Source organism: Mixophyes fleayi, chromosome 6 (assembly GCF_038048845.1).
Source record: "Mixophyes fleayi isolate aMixFle1 chromosome 6, aMixFle1.hap1, whole genome shotgun sequence".
Classification (NCBI taxonomy): domain Eukaryota; kingdom Metazoa; phylum Chordata; class Amphibia; order Anura; family Limnodynastidae; genus Mixophyes; species Mixophyes fleayi.
This window is the reverse complement of record NC_134407.1, coordinates 37,222,131-37,241,785: the sequence shown is the minus strand read 5'-3', so window position 1 is coordinate 37,241,785 and position 19,655 is coordinate 37,222,131. Positions and strand designations below refer to the sequence as shown.

At 41.5% G+C, this 19,655-nt stretch overlaps 1 protein-coding gene across 5 annotated transcripts in view; it reads left to right on the top strand.

Moving 5' to 3' along the window:
* The first annotated feature begins 276 nt into the window (after positions 1-276).
* The window catches only part of TACC2 (transforming acidic coiled-coil containing protein 2), a 115,004-nt gene continuing 95,625 nt past the window's right edge, over positions 277-19,655 (top strand). For 3 of the 5 annotated variants that reach the window (XM_075216290.1, XM_075216291.1, XM_075216288.1), the window contains exons 1-3: positions 277-562; positions 18,661-18,735; positions 19,277-19,339. In XM_075216290.1, the coding sequence (XP_075072391.1) occupies positions 18,697-18,735; positions 19,277-19,339 (102 nt within the window). In that variant the 5' untranslated portion in view covers positions 277-562; positions 18,661-18,696. Of the gene's footprint in view, positions 563-18,121; positions 18,210-18,660; positions 18,736-19,276; positions 19,340-19,655 lie in introns of those variants that run through there. The other 2 variants (XM_075216292.1, XM_075216289.1) reach the window with 2 other exon arrangements.

Genomic DNA, 19,655 nt, shown 5'->3' with positions numbered 1-19,655 from the left:
AAATGACTTTCGTGTTTGCCTGTATTATCTTGAACTCTTCTCCCTTACAGATACAGATATATCTGATTACTCCATACCTAACCCGTATTTTCTATTTCACAGTGATTTACATGGTTACTCAAAGTCCTGTTTTTTCCTTCGGGTCGGTTCTGTTCCTGTCTGTGTTCACTCCCCTTGGGTGTACTGTGTGAGCATTCCCAGGCCCGTTATATAGCTCTGGGATCAGATTCCTCACACTTCACCAGAGTTTCAAATCCCATTTATAGAAGCTTGCTACATGTGACCTGCTCAGGAGAGGGGATCAACATCCAGAGCGAGCAGGGACAGGAGAGTGCTCACGGAGAAAAAATACATAGACTGGCGCTGTACTGAGCAGATAGTTGGCAGAATTCTAAAAGAAACAAGGGCGAGATGAAAGACACACAGATCTCTGGTGAGACTGTGAGACAACGATATTAAAAGATTAATATAAAGTTCAGAGAAGACTCTAATAGAAGGACTTAACCGTTAATGTGACAGAGGGATCAAAGCTGTGGTCGCTCTCCTTGGATGTATTAGAAGGGTAAGAAATTGTTATTTGTACACATCTTTCCATATCCAGCTCCTTTCAGTTATATAGCTTTACTTTTTTTTTTAATATGAAGGCAAGTTACATGAATCAACAAGCACATTACTGTTCACACATATTTAATGGAGCTCTGATCCTAAAATATAAGTTATAAGTGCCTATATCATTCACAAATATAGATTTAAGATTTTCAAGGTTTTTTTTTAAAGTAACGATAATGGAGATAAAGGTTCGATAATTGGGAAATGAATTTTTCCTTTGCACACCTGTTTTTCTTTATATAAGCCTAGTGCAGAACACTACAGAGAGCCTTTGAGAGCCTAGAATGGATGTCAACAGAGGCACACAGCTTGAGACCAGATTACGTAACCATGAAATCTATTCATAGTATGGGGGCTTATATATATATATATATAATGGTGAAGGGAAATACATCTCAGCTTTCCTTTGCAGCAATTGCCTTGAAGTTGTATTTGTTGTGTGTTACAGTGGCCTAGTGGTTAGCACTTTTGCCTCATAGCACTGGGGTCATGAGTTCGATTCCCGACCATGGCCTTATCTGTGTGGAGTTTGTATGTTCTACCTGTGTTTGCGTGGGTTTCCTCCGGGTGCTCCGGTTTCCTCCCACACTCTAAAAACATACTGGTAGGTTAATTGGCTGCTATCTAAATTGACCCTAGTGTCTCCCTCTATGTCTGTCTGAGTGTGTGAGTGTCTATATTAGGGAATTTAAACTGTAAGCTCCAATGGGGCAGGGATTGATGTGAATGAGTTCTCTGTACAGCGCTGCGGAATTAGTGGTGCTATATAAATAAATGATGATGATGATGAAAAATCTATTGAAGGGCCTAGTAATCGTTCACCATTGTTAAGTATCAACTACCGGATAAATGCTTGGTAAATTTACTATAAGGCTTGCCACACACGTTACTATACAATCATTCAATCTGATCATTTTTAAATTATTTAAAGAATCAACATAAGTGTGTGAAACAATAAATCCAGTGCGATCAAATGTGGATACCAAATCGATAAATACAATCAAATTTTGGTGGAAGATTTCCGGCTGCCTACAAGGTGTGTGAAGCAATCATTCTGTTTTTTTATTTACAAAATGATTACAAATGTACAGACTGTAGTGTGTGTGTCTAAATTCAGAGGTGCTATTAGGCTGGAGCGACGATATCCCTGACAGCCTTGCTCTGGGCCTTCCTCTTCAGGGTAAGATGAGCAAGAGAGAATTTAGGAAATATTACCTTTCATTTAAGCCTCATCTCTATCCTCATTTTTGTCTATGCCCCCTATGACTATACAAGTCATATAGAGGCACAGATAAAACAGAGAGGGTGAGATGGGGCATAATAGCAAAATATTCACTGAGAGGTATGTGTGGGTGGGGTTAAATAACAAGTAGAGGAAGATAGGGAGATATATACAAGACACAGGATGGTGAAAGAGGGAATTCACAAACAAGATACACTGGAGGAAGAGAGTAGTGATCATAGACAAGACAATGGAGGGATAGAGAAAGGGGGCACAGGTGAGACACTGGAGGAAGAGAGTAGTGATCATAGACAAGACAATGGAGGGGTAGAGAAAGGGGGCACAGTTGAGACACTGGAGGAAGAGAGTAGTGATCATAGACAAGACAATGGAGGGGTAGAGAAAGGGGGCACAGGTGAGACACTGGAGGAAGAGAGTAAAGACCATAGACAAGACAATGGAGGGGTAGAGAAAGGGGGCACAGGTGAGACACTGGAGGAAGAGAGTAGTGATCATAGACAAGACAATGGAGGGGTAGAGAAAGGGGGCACAGGTGAGACACTGGAGGAAGAGAGTAGTGATCATAGACAAGACAATGGAGGGGTAGAGAAAGGGGGCACAGGTGAGACACTGGAGGAAGAGAGTAGTGGTTCATAGACAAGACAATGGAGGGGTAGAGAAAGGGGGCACAGGTGAGACACTGGAGGAAGAGAGTAGTGACCATAGACAAGACAATGAAGGGGTAGAGAAAGGGGGCACAGGTGAGACACTGGAGGAAGAGAGTAGTGACCATAGAAAAGACAATGGAGGGGTAGAGAAAGGGGACACAGGTGGGACACTGGAGGAAGAGAGTAGTGACCATAGACAAGACAATGGAGGGATAGAGAAAGGGGGCTCAGGTGAGACTCTGGAGGAAGAGAGTAGTGATCATAGACAAGACAATGGATGGGTACAGAAAGAGGACACAGGTGAGACAATAAAGGAAGAGAGTAGTGATAATAGACAAGACAATGGAGGGATAGAGAAAGGGGGCACAGGTGAGACACTGGAGGAAGAGAGTAGTGATCATAGACAAGACAATGGATGGGTAGAGAAAGGGGGCACAGGTGAGACACTGGAGGAAGAGAGTAGTGATCATAGACAAGACAATGGATGGGTAGAGAAAGGGGGCTCAGGTGAGACACTGGAGGAAGAGAGTAGTGACCATAGACAAGACAATGGATGGGTAGAGAAAGGGGGCACAGGTGAGACACTGGAGGAAGAGAGTAGTGACCATAGACAAGACAATGGAGGGGTAGAGAAAGGGGACACAGGTGAGACACTAGAAGAAGAGAATAGTGATAATAGACAAGACAATGGAGGGGTAGAGAAAGGGGACACAGGTGAGACACTAGAAGAAGAGAATAGTGATAATAGACAAGACAATGGAGGGGTAGAGAAAGGGGGCACAGGTGAGACAATGGAGGAAGAGAGTAGTGATCATAGACAAGACAATGGAGGGAAATAGAGGAAAGCCATAGAAAAAACCTTGGACAGTAAGAGAGGGGGGTCATAGAAAACAAGACTTCAGGGGGAAGAAGGGGAAACAATGGAAAAACACTGGGGGAGAAGAGATAGGTGAACAGGAGTAGTGAGAGGGGCCACAGATAAGACACAGAAAAGAGGGGGCAAAGACATGATACCAGGAGGAAAGGATGACATGGAAACAAAGAGCAGAATGAAACAGAAAATAGCTAGAGAAGGCTACTAGAGCCAAGCTTAGGCTATAGACAAGACAGATTGGAGAGTGGGGCACAGAATAAACACATACTGATGAAGATGCTGTCAGGCGCCGTCTCCGCACTGACACTTGGTGCAGGAGACGGACGCCTGCACCTTCCAAGCAACCACGTCCTGTTGCCTAGCAGCGGGACGCTATCTCTGCTCACCTGTCTGCAGCCAGCATGTCTTACCGCCAAAATCTCCCTAACCCTATCAGGAGGCACCTTAGGGTATATAAGGCAGCCTCTGACACATGTCTAGTGCCAGAGTATTTGGTCTTCAGCCTTGCTCCAGCGTTTGTTCCTGTGTTGCTGTTTTGGATTGTGACCCCGGCTTGTTCCTGACTTCTCCTTGGTTCCTGATTCTAGCTTAGAGCGATATTTGGTATTGACCCGGCTTCCTGACCATTCTCCTGCTTCTGATTTGACTATATCCATTCCTCTGGTTTTGACCCGGCTTGCTGACTACTCTTCCATCCTGCATCCTGGTGGGCTGTCACCGCCGCCTCAACTGTTACCTCTCAGACAAATACAAAAGTGGAAGCTGCTCAAATCAATTTATAGGCCATAACAGGTGCTTGAAAGGGTGGGGTTATCCTGAAAGGAACATACACACAACATTTTTTCCCCCAGCACACTGCTATAGCCAGCAACAGATCTGCCATTTCTACTGTAGATAAAAATGCAAAAGTCTTTGTTGCACACATTTGCAAATGTATGTTTAAGCCATCCTGCCACGCCAAGGCGCTTTTGCTAATAGGATGGTTCTACTCTAAACAATGAGAGTCCCATATATTTGGGCCATACATATGTGTTTTTAAATTGAGAGCCAACTTACCAAAGAGGTACCCCAGAAGCCTCCAAATAGCAATTCAGTGCCAGTACCCCCTCTCAGCTACTGACACCAACATGCCTCTCAGACAAATACAAAAGTACTGGCACTGAATTGCTGAGTTTCTGTTCACACCCTATAAAAATAAATTGCAGACGCACCTAGCCGCAATGTTCAGGCTTAATTGAATATACCCCTTAGTCTTTATTATATAGCCATTAAAATCTATATGAATCTTAATAGATATATAATAAAGGTTTCTTTAAAAAACAAAACAACATTTTTTTGAAAAATTATATAAAGGTAGAATATGAGGGGTAATGCTGATTTATCTGTAAGTGGCCTACACCAATTTTTGTTTTAGATAGAAAATATTAAGAACAAAATACGAGAATTCCAAACAATTTCCACCCAAACTAAAACAAATAAAACAGACACGCACAAAACAGGGAAAGACTAGATGGATCTGTAGTTCTCATCTGCTGTCAAATTCAATGTCAGTAAGTCTCACATTCCCTCTCTCTCATGGAGCGGATTATGCTCCATTCATGGAATTGTGTTCTTTTGTAAATGAACACTCCTCCAGAGAAAGAGAAACATACACTCAAAAGAACCACACAGTCTGTAGAAACAGAGATGACAAAAGGCCCCATTGATCAGCAGACAACTATGTAACTCTGTGATGCAAGCAAAGACAAGTGAACAACTAAAGAATACACCTGCAGTACAGTATGAAACAGCTTGCAGGCCCAAAGGCTGGGCACTCCTGGTATAGACGCAGCATACCAAAAGCAAGCAAGACATTTCCTACTGGGAATCCTAGGTAAATAGTTATCATTTAAAACAAATGAAATTAAACAGACATTTTTGTTAAATTATAAACTGTTACTTCCATGCCGTGGGTCTCCCTGTTATAGTGTGACCATGTTAGCCTAACATAGTCTGGTACTGGTTGCTTCTTTTACAGGTAAACTCCACACTCGTTGTCTCCCTGCTTTAGGAGTAACCAGCACAGACTATAGCATTGATATGGTATAGGGGATACACACAATTTCTGTTGTTGTTTTTTTTCTCTTAAATTGTTTATTACAAGTAAATATAAAAATACCTCCCAACATGTCAGTCCCTGACTGTGCGTCAGGTGGCGTGGCCATGTCACGATGGGAAGTGTCCATGTCATGATAGGGTGTGGTCATTTCACGATGGAGGCGTGACCACAACCCCAGAGGGCTGACTAGCGCTGTAAAGCACTAGGCTTCCCATTAGAAATATCCCTCCCCAACGTTCACACCTGCAGGACAAACATGTCCCCAGGTGGGACAGATCCCTAAAATCGGGACTGTCACGCTGAATTCAGAACAGTTGGGAAGTATGATATCACACGTTAACCCGTGCATGATACTCATACATTCTAGTCAAATCAAGCTACTTAAGGTGTTAAAAAGGTTCTTGTCATGCATTTGGGCCTAGCCCAGGCCTCCTCAGGGAAAGAGCATTACTCCCGACGCAAGCACCCTTTTTTTAACGTGGTTTTGTCCACATGTCACCACCTCATCATTGTTTAAAACACAATTAGAGCAGCCGGGCAGCACACTGTCACTGCCAAACAGACCTGCACATACTGTGCAGCCGTCGGCAGCAAACCCCTGCTAGAGGGGGGGCGATTGCCCCGATCGCACCCCCCTGGATCCGCCACTGTACACATGTGTGTTCATGAGGTAAAATTACCTCACGAAAATGAGTTTGACCCCTCAACTCGTAAATTTAGCCTTTACTACCCCTCCCACGGGGGGAAGGGGGGATGATGGAAGTTAACTGACTTCACTATTCTAATTTTTTTGTCAATAATGTCAGTATACCAAATTTTAGCCCTTTCTGAGTTTTTTTCCCCACATACACTAAGAATTTAGTAGGTCAGTGTATAACTCCGCCCAGCAGGTGGCGCTGCAGCTTGTTGTTTTTTTTTCCACACACAGACTAACACACGCCGCTAGGCTTTTATATTATAGATAAGTGCTGATGGTCATCATGATCATCATTAGAAGATATGTTTGCACCAGGCCTTTGAGAACCGCAACAGATATGCCTCCTGAGAGGTATATCCCGACATATGACTACTCTAACTAGCATACTGTATATAACTTGTGCTTGTACCCCACCGATCTGCCACTCCAGGGGCTGCAAATATAAGTTACATTAAATTCTAAAATGTGCTTTATTTTACTAATTGCAGTAAAGCAAAGTATTTTCTGCAACCTATATCAGGCCTTTATAATGTTATATATAACATTATATAATGTTTCCGCATTATATATAACATTACATAATGTATCCACAATTGGGCACAGCAATCATACAGGTAGTTACCTAAAATAAAACCTAAACAATCTTAAGCATTTTCTAGTCATTTTCTTGCTAAGTGAGAAGGTTTGCACGTTACCTGCATGGTAAATAATGTATTTTCAGGGTTCACTGGACCAACACCTCAGTGACTTTCTATGTTCATACAGCCCTGGTGACTTGCAGAATCGTATTTTCATTATTGGACCGAATGATTGTTGAACTTGCAGTAAAACAATCAGACCTATAAAACAAATCTACATACAGTCTACATGCAGAACTCACAGGAGAACATAGACCAGATGTAGCAGGGGGAACATTGCCACAAACACACAGCATGACATCACAGCGCTGGTTAGCGTTCTGTGTCTGGGCACCTTTTTGTCATGTTTTTTTTGCGTTTGGCAGCTCACATTTGGCTTCATGTCCATATGGTCGGTTGAGGATTAGCTGTTATGATTATGTTACAGCTCTGTCGTCTAACAGGGCAGTGATAAATTTAGCTTGGGAAGACTCACATACTGTGACCTTCCAAAATAATCAAATAAAAACCACTACAAACAGAATAATGACTAAAATTACAATAAATTTGACTATTTTGACATCCCCAGCTTTGCAGAACTATTTGCTCAGGAAGGATTTAAGGGGGAGGGGTTGGCAAATTTGGGATTGAATTACGAGGAGCAGTTGCACAGTTCAGTCCTTATTATTCCTACTGGTTTCTGTTCTTGCTATCTTTTCTTATCCTCTAGTTTTTAAAATTAATATTTATTAATGAGTGTAAAATATGTGAATGTAACTCACTAGCATATCCCCCAACACAGTCCCTCCACACTTCTGTTAGGTATATAAACTCTTGTTTGGTGTTTGAGCTTCTAGAACGCCCTGAGTTTGGTACAGTACATAAATTGAGCCATTTTTGCCACTAGTTGCTGTATTATGAATGACTGACAAAAAACCTGGAAGTGATGCAGATAGAAATTGTACAGTGCAGAGGGACTAGTTGCAGTAGTTGCAGTTTGTTACCATACATGTTACTAGAAATATGGTTGTCCACACAATATCACATATTTCTCAACATTAAGATTTTTGTAATTACGATATAGGGTGTGGTGCATCACAGTGTGGGGTGAGTGAGCAGTGATGGGGCTTTTAAAGAGCTAGGTAGCTCCCAAGTCACTTATCTGTCCCGATTTAAGTGCGTTGGGCAGCACGGTGGCTTAGTGGTTAGCACTTCTGCCTCACAGCACTGGGGTCATGTGTTTGATTCCCGACCATGGCCTTATCTGTGTGGAGTTTGTATGTTCTCCCTGTGTTTGCGTGGGTTTCCTCCAGGTGCTCCGGTTTCCTCCCACAATCCAAAAATATACTGGTAGGTTAATTGGCTGCTATCAAATTCATCCTAGTCTGTATTTCTGTCTGTCTGTGTATATTATGGAATTTAGACTGTAAGCTCAAGTGGGACAGGGACTGATGTGAATGCGTTCTCTATTCAACGCTGTGGAATTAGTGGCGCTATATAAAGAAATGATGATGATGATGATGATGACAGTCCTGATTTTAGGGCTGTCCCGCAGGTGAGAATGTTGGGGGAAAGGAGGTATGTAATGGGCAGCCTAGCGCTTTACTACATTAGGCAGCCCTCTGGGGGCGTGGCCAAACAACATGGCCCCCATTTTGCAGTGGTCACGCCCCCTGTCCCGCTGGTGGGGACAGACATATTGGGAGGTATCACACTCTTGCACTGATCTGGGCAAGATGGAAGGAACTGCTGCATCTGGTATTTATTTACAGGTCCTGATGCACACATTTAGAGGGAGACACCAAAGGCAGCATGCATGCTTATATACAGGGAAATAATGGTACAATATACACAGTGCAAACTGTACTCTAGGAGAACAATCTGTAGCAGACAAAGGAAAAACTATTAATGAACTAACTTGAAACACATTGCAATCGCTGCAAAAATGTTCTGATATTTTGCAAGTTGTTTTAGAGAGGACATCAAAAGTTAGATCAGTCAGTGGCTAACTCAGGTAAAGCCGATGGCTCAGGACTCCTTGTTCAAAAACACAGGTGATAGGATTACAAATTGCATATTAATGGGGACTAAACAGAAGGTTGCAAGAAAAATTATTCTTACAAGAAGGACCCAAGAGAAGGAATTACAACCATCCAGAACCTTTGAAGTGTCAAAAACCAGTATGACAGTGTTCTAGGTGCAGCATGAGAAGTACGTGCTGTTATAGGACAAAGGAGACACATATAGAAGAACAAGGTACAAAGCACACCCTGCAGGCAGCAAATTCTGCAGAACTTATATATAGACACAAACATTACATCAAAGGCAGCACAAAAGCAAACATACCACAAATGCTGCAAACATGTACAGAAGTGAGAATTGGAACTACAGACAAAACCAAAACAATACACGCGGTACATTTGGAAGAGACAGACAGTGAGTGTGAATTGCATAGCCCTGTGTCTGTCGTATCAACAAAGGCCCTATCAGTTCTAGTGGGTCTATCTGTGAATAGGCCTCTTTCTCAGATGAGGCTCATTTGTTATTTTCACTTATTCCAATGATAAGGGATTTTATTGTTGCAATTTATAAAAAAAATATCACCAGGCAGCTGAGCGTTACTCAACTGCCATGTCTATAATGGTCCAGAACGATAAGGCCAGTCTCTGTAAATATCTACATGCTCTGCACTTGCACAGTGGAACTGAAAGCCTAAATAAACCAAATAATTAAATTATAAGGAAAATATTTCAAAAAATTAAAACACAAGTTAAAAAAAACCTTTAAACATTAAATAAAATGCTTTATTAAAAAAAAAAAATATGGAAGTATTTTCAAGCACATTCTCAGAAATGGGTTTTTGAAGTACAGGAGGTTTCCATCTGCTCAATGACTGACGGGCAGAAGATTACACTCTGTGATCCCTGTGATACCAGGAAAATTACTGCCAGCGAGAGTCAATTTGCAATATATATCCCAGGAGTGAGAGAAGCATCAGCAGACATATGTAAAGTACTTAAATAAAACTATCAGGCCTTTGTCAGCAGTTGGACAAGAAGTAATATCCAGAAAAGGTGGGAATAATGGCTACTAGCAACTGTGAGACGGAAAGAAGAAACTCCACGATTTTATAATTTCAGAATGCCAACTAGTAAACAGGTGACAATAAACAGGATTCAACTGAGATCCGAACAAATGTGCCCGGTAATTCTGCAGTAAAACAAGTGAAGACAAACAGGAATTACCACTACAATTGAGGAATATGGAACACAGAAGGAATATAATGAGGAAGGTGAATACACGTGGTGTGCCCAAACATTTTACTGCTCAGCATCGTGTAGATCCTGAAGGTCTTAGGATAACGGGTACAGCAGCAATAGGGCAGACCAGTCGGGGAGGAAACAGATTCCGAGGTTGTGCAATAGACAGGCTGTTAGGGGTCAGCTGGTTCATCTTGCCTTCTGTCAAGTCTGAGCTGCTGTGTATATGTGCATCCTTGTTTTCAGTCACCTTGAGCTGCAGTGCTGGTGTGCCTTCTGCTGATTGGTGAGCTGCACTATTTAAAGGCTCCTCCTGCCTTCATGCCTTGCTAGTGATAGAGTTTGAAATAATGTCAGAGCCTGTGATAGACTTTGATAGAATTGGATGAGCTTGACTACCTGTACTCCTGAATCTTGTTCTAGTTTGTTCCTGTCCTTGCACCAGTTCCCGGTTTGGCAACTGGTGAGAGGACAGGAATAAACTAGTAGAAGATTCAGGATTGGAACAAACTAGAAGAAGATTCAGGATTGCATCATACAAATCTTTGATGTCTGAATTGCATCATACAAATATTTTGGGTTTTGGCTGTGTTTATAATTTGCACCAGCCTTGCTTCAAGAAACATTGTGTATTACCAAGCCTTGCCTAAGTCTGTGCTAATTTGCTCTAGCATTGCTTCAAGAGACAATCTAAATTATCTTTCCTTGCCTAAAAGACTACATATTGCATAGTGACTGTTATGCTTTTTCTACTATTCTTGTATTTCATTGTGGCAACTACTAATTCTAGCATTACTTCAGTACTTTTCCTGGCTGCTATGGATTTCTGCAATGAACTCCATATTGTTTGTCACTGCAACACAATCACATTACTCCTGTGATTTACCTAACAGAGGTCCTCTGGATTTTAGGTTGCACACTTTACATGCAGAGGCTCTTAATGAATCACTAGAATTTAATACCCCCTTCTGATGTTGTGATATCTTGATAGCACACCACCTTCAAGGACATAAATTTGACATTTCATATTGTATATATTATTTATAAATTTTATTACATTTAATTTATTCAGTTAAGTTACAATATTTTTGCATGTCACTTTAGGCACTTTCTGATGATGGTGTCATTTTTCATAAAGTACCACAAGATGACAACACAGCTTGTCAGGTGACTGCAGAGTATTTCTGTTCCGGGGGCTACTCAATACACATACAAACAAATCTGTCATTTAATTGTTGATGAATAGATAGGACATAAACAAAACTGCCTGGGACAGGATCCCAGGATCAAGGGGACATGTGGGAGAAGGGAGGCTGTTAGATGACAGGCACCTGAGAAGAAGGTGTAAGGGGAGAGGGGAGGGAGTCTCAGAGAACATTTGTCAGGTTAGAGAGGATAGGGATCCAGAAGAGAGGGGAAGGTGTCAGGGGACAGATTTCCAGGGAAGAGGGTTTTTTATATCCCCAACCAAACTCAACAATATGTGTTAATTACAGACCAGTGTCCATTAAGTTGGGACCACTGGATGGGAAATTCACCCAAGGAGTAAATGTATCAAGCTGCTAGTTTCCGGGGAGTTTGAAAATTGGAGATGTTGCCTATAGCAACCAATCAGATTCTAGCTGTCATTTTGTAGAATGTACTAAATAAATTATAACTAGAATCTGATTGGTTGCTATAGGCAACACCTCCACTTTTCAAACCCACTGGAAACTCACAGCTTGATACATTTACCCCCAGGTGTCCAAATATTGTAAATTACCCTGGTCCCCACAGCACAGTCGGGAAGAGCCCTAGCATTATTCCACATATGGATGGTACTTACTGGTACGGGAGGCATGCTATTTTTTGCAGTCTTCACATGCTCATCGACTCCATTTTATTGTAGAAACCATCCCATGCTATCTAGCCTGAATATCTGCGTTTTGTTACGAGCCGCGGCGGCACTCACCGCCGCCGCGACTCGCTTCCTGGTCTCCCCGAAGTCCCGGCTGTCACCTTGACGACCGGGACGTCATTTCCGGCCGTGACCCGGCCATTGCCAAGGCAACGGTTGGACGCTTCCTCTGCAGCGCTGCGTCCCGGCAATGAATGAAAGCCGGGCGCATGCGCGAATTGGCCCCACCAGCCTGCGGGCTACTGAATTTATGAAATAAATTAATTATGCAGGGGGCTGTTTGACTGCAGAGCCAGGCTCTGATTGGCTGCTTGTACTATTTAAGGCAAGGAGGGCTTAGCCTCCCTGCCGGTTATAGCTTCCAGTTCCTGTGTTGCTACCTGCTGCTGTACTCCTGTACTTTTGGTGTTAAGCCTTTGGATTGATTTCTGCCGTGTATGACCCCTGCCTGTTTCCTGGATTTGCCTGTTTGCCTGTGCTCTTGACCTTCTAGCTCCTACCACCATTTCTGCTGATTTGCCCGTGACCTCCACCCTTGGCTTGATTCCTGACTATTCTTCCTAGCAAGTGACCCCTGACCTCGGCCCGTCCTTTGGAACTGCTGCCTGCCATTATCCTCTGCTCCTGGGTTCCCCGCAGCTGATACACGCCACACGACCCTCTGTAGTCTGCAGCCAAGTCTGTCCCCACCACTAGGGGCTCCAGCGAACACCTGACTATCAGAGTAGACTCCGGGTGGTGTTGTATTGGTTGGAGGGGTTCCTGACACATTTATTTAAAGAAATCTGGTGCTGAACTATTCTCTGTTCCTTACTTGCTCCACTGATTCATACTGTAGTCTAGATTTGTTGAACTGTAAAAGGTTGCAGCAGGGCTGGTTTCATAGCCAGGGGCACTAACAATGATGACTGTACCTCTGTGTCTATTGAAATACACCCCAGAGTGCAGATCAAACACTAAAGTGTGTGCAAAATCCCTAACCAATCACATTATGGAGCACCATTAGGTGGAAGGGGACTCGAACAGTGGGCATTCCTGGCCCAATAGGACGTCACATAGTTGGATTTGAGCCAATCATGTGACATTTACATTACATCATGTGCTGCTCCCTTCAGCTAGGAACACCTGCTGCTTCCTGGCTAATTGTGAGATTGGCTCTTTCACCGAGAGTTTCCACCTCCTTTAATATGGCTGATAACAAATAATGATAGCTTTCACGTATATAATTGTGACTTTACTGGATCAACGTGCCTCTTGTGTGTGACTCACAGAGCTATTAGAAGCACTATTTACAGCTTTTTAATATGAAGGGTACAACTTTATGTGGATTAACTCGAGGAGTGACTCTGAGACAAAGTTGCCAACATTTTAAAATAACTGGCAGGGATAATTTGCTGCTGAGCAGGTGCATCTAAGCACATCTGGGGGTAAATGTATCAAGCTGAGAGTTTTCCGGCAGTCCACTTGCTGGTAAACCTTAAAGACGGTGCTTCTTACTTGGGGCTCTTTTGTGTATAGCCAGATTAGTGCAGTATCTGGGCACAGGATTTTCTACTCTAAAACGAATTAAAACCAGTTTAAAAAATCGCATGAAGCAGAGCACACTGAATAATCTGATACTGATTTCATTAGAAGAACCAGATCCTAAAGACTTTGATTATGAAAAAGCTGCAGACGACTGGGCCTCTAAGAAGAAGAGAAGAATTATTAAATAAAATGTTAACCAAGAGATTAAATCAATATAAGGTCAGGATTTCAACATTTAAGTTGTGCAAATGCCCCCACCTGGCTACTTTTTGATACCACCCGGCTAGTAACATTTTCTGGGGAGAACACACACTGATAGATATATATCTATATCTATATATCTATATCTATCCATCTTCACACTTCCAATCTTATTGCAGATTAGTTTGTTCATGATATGAAACAATTCTCCATGTGACTTTTTAACGTCCAGTCTGACGTAGGCATCAAAGCAGCTGGAATAACATTTAATGGGACTTGGCAAAGATCCCCTACATTAAACTTAGCAGAAGGATTCAGTGTTACTCAATGACGCAGACTGAATAGGACACTGCGCTGCAGTTATGTAAATAAGACAAAAACATTTGTTGTAGACAACTTAACCTTTAATGGACTGTGGAATCTAAAATGCTACTTGCTTGAAACATCATGGTTTTCAGAAACCAGTAACTGCATAATTATATATATTCACATTATCATGTGTGCGTGAGTGTGTGTGTGTAGATAAATATATAAACATATATATATATATATATATATATATATACAAGTTAACCCGTGCATGATACTCATGCATTCTAGTCAAATCAAGCTACTTAAGGTGTTAAAAAGGTTCTTGTCATGCATTTGGGCCATAGCCCAGGCTTCAACCACCAACCACTCCCCACTGTCACCCCCGGCAACCACCAACCACTCCCCACTGTCACCCCCGGCAACCACCAACCACTCCCAACTGTCACTTCTCCTTCAAGAAATATATATATATTTTTTAAATCTTTATAAACACTTTTAACAATTAACAAATTAAATTAACAAATTAAAAACATCTTAGTATACCAAATTGCAGCCCTTTCTGAGTTGTTTTTTCCACACACACTAAGAATTTAATAGGTCAGTGTATAACTCCGCCCAGCAGGTGGCGCTGCAGCTTGGTTTTATTTTTTCCACACACACACAGACAGACTAACACACGCCACTAGACATTTATATTATAGACATTTATATTATAAATATATATATATATATATTATATTATAGATATATATATATATATATATATATATATATATATATATATATATATATATATATAGGAACTACCTAGTCAAGTACAGGTTTAGAGCTCACGTAATGTGATACACATGACATCTTGATATCATATGGTTGTCTGAGGCATCACAGAGCATGTCTGCCCTGTATGGCTCTGGTCAGTGCAGGATCTGTTCCAATTTGGGGAGTGACATCCAAGGGGTTCTTGAGACCCCTGCCCACTATAAAAAAAATCATTAAATAATCAACTAGAAATGGGCGGGCTTGGTTCCCTGAGATCCGAACCCACCCGAACTTCGCCTATCCGAGTACCGAGCCGAGCAGGCTCGGTACTCTTCCACTCGTTCGGAATCAAAATTGAGGCAAAACGTCATCATGACGTAGTCGGATCTCGGAGCTCGGTTCTCGCGAGATTTGAAAAGCATAAATACCCGCCTACACAGCAATCCATCGCCATTTGACAGAGGGAAAGAGCAGGGTTAGGTCACAGGCTATATTAGAGCAGGGACAGAGCAATAATTGTACACCTTATTCTTTGTATTATTATTTCATTTCTAATCTATTCAATTCTGATATTAATTCCAATTCTATTAACAATTGTTAGAGCAGGAAGAGAGGAGGATAGAGGAGGCTTTTTTTTTTTTCAATATTTTGCACTACAAGTGCTTTGGGGTGTCCCATATTCCCCAGTGTGAAACACTAATTTTTCTGGCTGTCAAAAGTCATATTTGTCAGCATTATCTAATACAATATTTTGCACTACAAGTGCTTTGGGGTGTCCCATATTCCCCAGTGGGAAACACTAGTTTTTCTGGCTGTCAAAAGTCATATTTGTCAGCAGTATCTAATACGATTTTTAGCACTACAAGAGCTTTGGGGTGTCCCATATTCCCCAGGGTGAAACACTAGTTTTTATGGCTGTCAAAAGTCATATTTGTCAGCAGTATCTAATACAATATTTTGCACTACAAGTGCTTTGGGGTGTCCCATGTTCCCCAGTGTGAAACACAAATTTTTCTGGCTGTCAAAAGTCATATTTGTCAGCAGTATCTAATACAATATTTTGCACTACAAGTGCTTTAGGGTGTCCCATATTCCCCAGTGTGAAATATTAATTTTACTAGCTGATAAAAGTCATATTTGTCAGCAGTATTTCTACAATTTTTTGCACTACAAGTGCTTTGGGCTCATTAACATGGATTCAAAGCAGTCCACATATGAGCAGAATCAGCAAGCAGGTGCTGGCACCAGTCCTGATGGTAAGTTCCCAGTATGTCATCTGGTAAAGCCGATGTAAAAGTACATAGTCTTTTTAAATGAGAGAAAAAAACACACACCCCAAAAAAATTTACCGTGTTGAAGCGAAAAAGAAGTGTAACTGAGGAAAAGTTAACTGCCGCTAAAAAAAAAATTGCCAACATGCCATTCTACACACGCAGTGGCAAAGAAAGAATGAGGCCTTCGCCTTTCTCTATTAGGGGCAGATCCAAAAATTTTACTAAGCCTTCTTCTTGTACTGTCACTCGTGACCAAGCAAGACCAAGGAATTTGGAGTCTAAAAGTGGTGCACAACTACTGTTACGGGTGAAAGCCGAGCTGCAAGAAAACAGTAAGGCAATAGAGGATAATGTATGCTCTGAATCAGAAATGGCACCAATCCCTGTGGAAAGTCCATCCACCAGTGGGATGTCTAATCGTGAGCATTCTGTTAGTGTACCCATAAAGAAGGGCCCTTTCAGCAGTTGTGCTGATGTGTGCCTGAACAGCCCGAGTGTAGCCGCTGATACACAAATTGAGGATGCCACTTTGGAATTAGGAGAGGATGAGGGGGAGATTTGTGTAGGCGACGAGGGCGCTAATGGTGATGTTGATGAGGATGATGCAGACATACCAAATTGCCTTTCTCAATTTCTATTTATATTCTAGATTCTATAACGGCTGAATAGTTTTCTATTTTACTCCTAGTGGAGAGGGCTGGGTTGTCAACATAGCAACCAGCTTGTGTCACTTTTCAGAACTACTTAACTTGCCCCTAGGTGATCCCTCCTGTATTCACTGGGGTGCAGGGTTTACTTAAACGCCACTAGGGGGCGTTACATCAGGAAAGGCAAAAATAGGGCAGACTTATTGAAAAAATGCAAGGCAAAAAAACCGCACAAATAGAAACCCCGTGCCTGCTTCATCTCAGAATGAGATGTTTTGGTGGCACATTGTGTTGTCTCAGCATCTTCTATGTTTAATAAGAGGAGGATGTTTTGGCCTCAGGAGTCGGGAGTACCTAGAAGGTCGGCCCCAGACAAATATTGATCCCACCTCTTCTTGAAAGATGGGTTTGAAAAATGTTATTTCTCAATGTCTGATGAATAAGTTTAGAACAATAATTGTATCATGTTTTGGGTTGGAGAAAGCAAACAAATGCAACAAAACATAACATTTTAAAAACAAAAATAAAATCTGTATGTAATTAAGAACTTTTATAGTAAACCACTCTACCTGTTTGTGGTGTTTTTCTACCAGGTGGGTGGTAAGATTTAAACTGGATATTCCCAGTCACTGCAGGTTAGAAGATCCGCTGTAGACTGTAGATGGTACTATAACTTTTACTATACTGTAAAAAACTAATTTGCAGGAGCTATAATAAGTAACAGAACTGTGGTGCAGTGGTCTTCTCACTTGACAAACACTGCAGGGCACGCTGGCAGCTGCATGCTCACATACCCAGGGGTGCGGGGATGGGTGGAGCAGGTACAAAGTACCGGGGCCCGAGCCTGCCTTGGGGCCCTGGCCAGCCTGTGTAATAGGAGGAGTCACCAACCTGGTTTGGCCCATCTCCCCTTCAGTGGCTAAGGACAGAGCCTCAAGAAGTTGCTATACTGGTGCTTGAAGTTTCTCTTAACGGCCCTGCACACGCCACATGACTGGCACCATGACATCGCGATCCTGACACATGGGGCCTGGTCATTCGAGGGCACCATGTTTGAATTATTCCTGGCTCCAAAAGGTTACAGTAATAGCTGTGGGGCCCTTGACATAACGGGCCTCAGAACATGTATACCCCCTGTGGGCAGCCCTGGGTACAGATATAGGCACAATTGTGTGTATGAGCTGCTCACTGTAAATACCCTCAATATTGGTTTCAAAAGAAGTACATTTTCTAAGAACCTTTAAGTGAGACATGAACACTAATCCCAGGCATACTGTACCTTTATAGGTGGTAAATAATCCTGCATAATTGGGAGATTTGGCTTCTTCCTATGTTTCTGACTAAGGGCGGGTGCTGGCAATGTGTGTTTAACAGGTTTTGTGTTATGATGGGCGGATCCCAGATAAAATATATATTGTATCTGTTTGTGTAGGAGGAAGTGAAAACATTACACCTCTGCATGTACAGGCAGGAGTTATATGACACATACTGCCACCATACGTGTTTTGGAGCTGGGAAACACATCACATTGGATGGGGAACTCTGCAGTGAGTGATTTCCAAACTTATTTACAGGAGGAAGGAAAGTAAACATATTGGATTGCAGTCTTTACTGACAGATGCTTAGTGTTAAAATAAATACGGAACATGCTGAGTCCCTCTACAGAATATACTGTAATTGTATTTTAAAGATGATTATTGATTTATTCTCATTATTTCTAAGGAAACATACATGTTTGTTCTTGCAAAAAAACAGTAAGTAAATTGTTTACAGGAGATGAGCACTGCATGTGTGACTTTGTCCACTTGCAGTGCTCCAATAGAAAATTACAAGGAATACGACATATGGTTGGTGACTGTGCTTATTACTACTTTGTGTAATTACATTTTCTTACAAAGGATAACAATTTACTGGGTAGAGATTTACACCTCAGTGAAGCAATAACCCCAATAATTGTTTGAATGATTAATATGTCTTATAATATTATTCTCTTTGCAGGTTTCTCATACATGACACCATCTCAATCAGTTCAAGATGGGTAATGACAACAGCCATAACAAAGCAGAACCTCAGGTGAGACATCATGACATACAGGAATATCAGTGTACCCTAAAATATATGTACTGGGTACAGTGTTTTTACTTTATGACCATAGTGCACACAACTATCAGTGGTCCTGTCCTTTACTAAAATGTCAGATCTTCAAGGTCTTAGTTTTTGTGGAAATGATTATATATATATATCTAAGAGTTGGATGTTACTGTTTTTATCAGCTTAAGTATATCATACTAATTAATATTCTGTTTAATAATTATTATGTGGCTTTTCATGTACAGGCTTAGAAATCAGCATTGTGTCTGTGTAATGATTAACCAGTTCATTAGTCTGTGTATGTCTAAGCGTAAGGAACAAACAGTCAATTTGGGTTATAGCTCCCCCAGGTGGTAGACAGATGAACTACACTGACTGGGCGAGATTACAGAGGGGGAGTTACAAATAGTTAATTGGGTGAGAGGGGCGGGCCAGGTATTATACAGCACATAAGCACATGGTGGTTGACAGAAGGGAACTGTAAATAGATGGACATGCTAACTTTTCAAATATGTGTTTATAGATAGAGCCTCCGGCTGGTCCCACTCATTCTGATCCACAGCATCACGATGAGGGCGCCCTGGATGTAAGTATTTTATGCTTCTTATATGTATCACAGGAGATACATACATTATACTGTATTCTGTAGCAATGACATGTTGAACTAATCCTTTAGTCATAAATGACTTTATAGACTGTAATTTTCTTTTTGCATTGCTCCAGTTCCAAAAAGTGAAAAGTCACTGCAAACTATTTTACATTTCTATTATACTTTTTATTCAAGTATTAAGTCTACTGTGTATATGCAGACCTTTTTTTTTAAATGTACAGTATTTAGGCACTGGGAAGTTTTAATAAATTTATATAGCTTAGAAACATAAAAATGTAAAGTGTTAAAAGTG